Source organism: Cyprinodon variegatus, unplaced genomic scaffold (genome assembly GCF_000732505.1).
Source record: "Cyprinodon variegatus isolate N-32 unplaced genomic scaffold, C_variegatus-1.0 Scaffold656, whole genome shotgun sequence".
NCBI lineage: Eukaryota > Metazoa > Chordata > Actinopteri > Cyprinodontiformes > Cyprinodontidae > Cyprinodon > Cyprinodon variegatus.
Window position 1 is genome coordinate 307264 of NW_015151109.1, and position 2222 is coordinate 309485.

The 2222-nt window shown below is 39.5% G+C and overlaps 1 protein-coding gene across 3 annotated transcripts in view; it reads left to right on the forward strand.

Annotated features, from left to right (window-relative positions):
* Nucleotides 1-814: 814 nt before the first annotated feature.
* The window catches only part of LOC107096874 (transcription factor PU.1-like), a 3819-nt gene continuing 2411 nt past the window's right edge, over nt 815-2222 (forward strand). For 2 of the 3 annotated variants that reach the window (XM_015393757.1, XM_015393758.1), the window contains exons 1-3: nt 815-937; nt 1635-1728; nt 1801-1985. In XM_015393757.1, coding sequence (XP_015249243.1) covers nt 857-937; nt 1635-1728; nt 1801-1985 — 360 coding nt within the window. In that variant the 5' untranslated portion in view covers nt 815-856. Of the gene's footprint in view, nt 938-1210; nt 1369-1634; nt 1729-1800; nt 1986-2222 lie in introns of those variants that run through there. The other variant, XM_015393759.1, reaches the window with a different exon arrangement.

Here is a 2222-nt window from a genome sequence, read left to right on the forward strand (position 1 = left end):
GCTCTAGTCGTCGGACTGGGTGGGGGGGGTCATCGAGAGAGTGTCTAACGCCTAACCCTAAGATACAAAACAGCAAGCAACCTAGTGAGAGACATGAAGAAGTGATTATTGCACTGTTTTTCCCAGTTTTACGTCCGTCCGCGGATCTGCTTTTTTCGTCTGTCTGGCTGCGCATGCCACTGATCTGTTTTTTCAAGGAAAAACGTCCAAAACGTGCAAAATACTGTGCATAACTTTTCGTACAATTTCATACGAACTGATAATGAGAATATGTTGAACATCTTCAAACTTGGAAACAAAGTCCAGTGGATTGATTTTAATTTTTAATTTTTTTTTTTTGGAATGTTATAGCTAAAGCAAACTATCAAACTGCTCTCTGGGATATTTTGTTTTTAGTCAGCAATGCAGCTGATCGGCTATCAGGTCACCTGATCTACATCTTTTTAGCAACATAAAGTCTAAGCTACTGAACATATTATAATAAATGCAAAAGATACAGAAGCTAGATTTTTTGGTTTCTGATTAAATATTCTTTTTTTTCCCTGCAAATGAGTAGTTCCTCTTTTAAATTAACACTTAACCCCGCCTACCTCCCCTAACCCCCCCTCCATACTTGCTTGGAAAACGGACTCAAACCCTCACGGAGCGTCCGTCCATTTCAGTCATGTTTTTTTAACTGGTTTCATTCTCATGGTCAGAACTTCCTCTATTGAAACCAGAATGCCAAACTAAAAGGGGAACAAGCCACAATCCAAACTTCGCTTTTGGTTTCAGCTCCTGTGAGCACTTTGTTTAAAATAACAAAAAAAAAATGGATCTCAATCTGTGTTTAAAAGATCAACTGGTCGACTGCTGTATGGAGCACAGAGCGAGCGAGGAAGCCGCTTTTTCCGCTTCCCCATTAAATCTCTGTGAGAGAATAGGTGATTTATTACAGGTAATTATGTCTCTTCTCACATAACTGAGCCATTTGAGCTAAAAATCAAAACCATACAAATTAATTTCATTAAATGTAGGACAAACAATGTTCATTTAAATGCATCTAACTAAACGGGAAACAGGTTATAGTATATTTCAGCACTGAAAAAACTATTAAAGAAAAATATCACCTGTGTCCACACACAGGAAATGCATTTTTGACCAATCAGTGGCCACCAGGAACTAGTTTATCATATGAGTTTGATAATTGGGTGTTATGAATGTAGGGTCCAGCTTAGCTGAGTCTCGCTTTCAGTTCCCATTTTTGGCCTCGAAGTTGCGTGTTTCTCAGTGAAGCAATAGGAAAAACATAAGTTTTATCAGAAGCTGTGAAAGTTGAGACTCTCATGCCGCCTTGTTTACATGATGGATGCATTTGTCCTAACGCCTGTAAGTGCTGCTATTTTACAGTTTTATACCAGTTAAATGGAGAGATTATTGTTTGATCGCAGTTTGGCAGATTTCTCTGATTGTATTGGAGTTTATTGTAAGTCGGGACACAAGGAAGTGAGTACACGGAGTAGAAAACTGGATTTTATCCGTATCTGTAAGACGTTTAAACTTAGATCTTACATGTTGAGATAGTTTCCTGGTTGTTTGGGGAATGAGTCATTTGTGTTTTTATCAAAAAATATTTTTTTTTTTATGTTCAAAAGGCATCAGAGGAGGCTATTCCACATGAGACAGAAACTTTTCGCCCCCCTGTTGACTTGTACCCCTACCTGGGTGGTGTGGGGGAGATTTACGAAGGTGAGAAAATGGGATTTATCTCTTTATGGTGACGATATTACATCAAAGGTTTTAAAGTCTGTCTATTTTCAGACCACAGATGGTCCTTCCACTCGGATCGGGTTCAGCCAGCAGACTTTGAGGGTTCCCCTGCTAATCACCTCACCGAGCTTCAGGCGGTGTCTCCTCAGCAGCTCATTCAACCTTTCCCCCTCAGCAGCGAGTCTCTTCACCTTCACCTGGAGCCCCCGCTTGCTCCTCTAACCCTTTCATCACAAGTGAGTACGTGTGTGTCTGGAAATGTACCGGTAACAGAAGAACCACACTTTAAAAATTAATTGTATTTTGCCTTAATTTGAGCAGTTAAATAAGATGATCTGCCAATGGAATGAGCATTTTTACTCTTAAAATAAATAGATAGTTAGATATTATGCACTCTAAATCAGTGGTTCCCAAACTTTTTGTGCCCAAGGCACACCAAAGGACAAGTAAAAATCTCAAGGCACACTTATTGT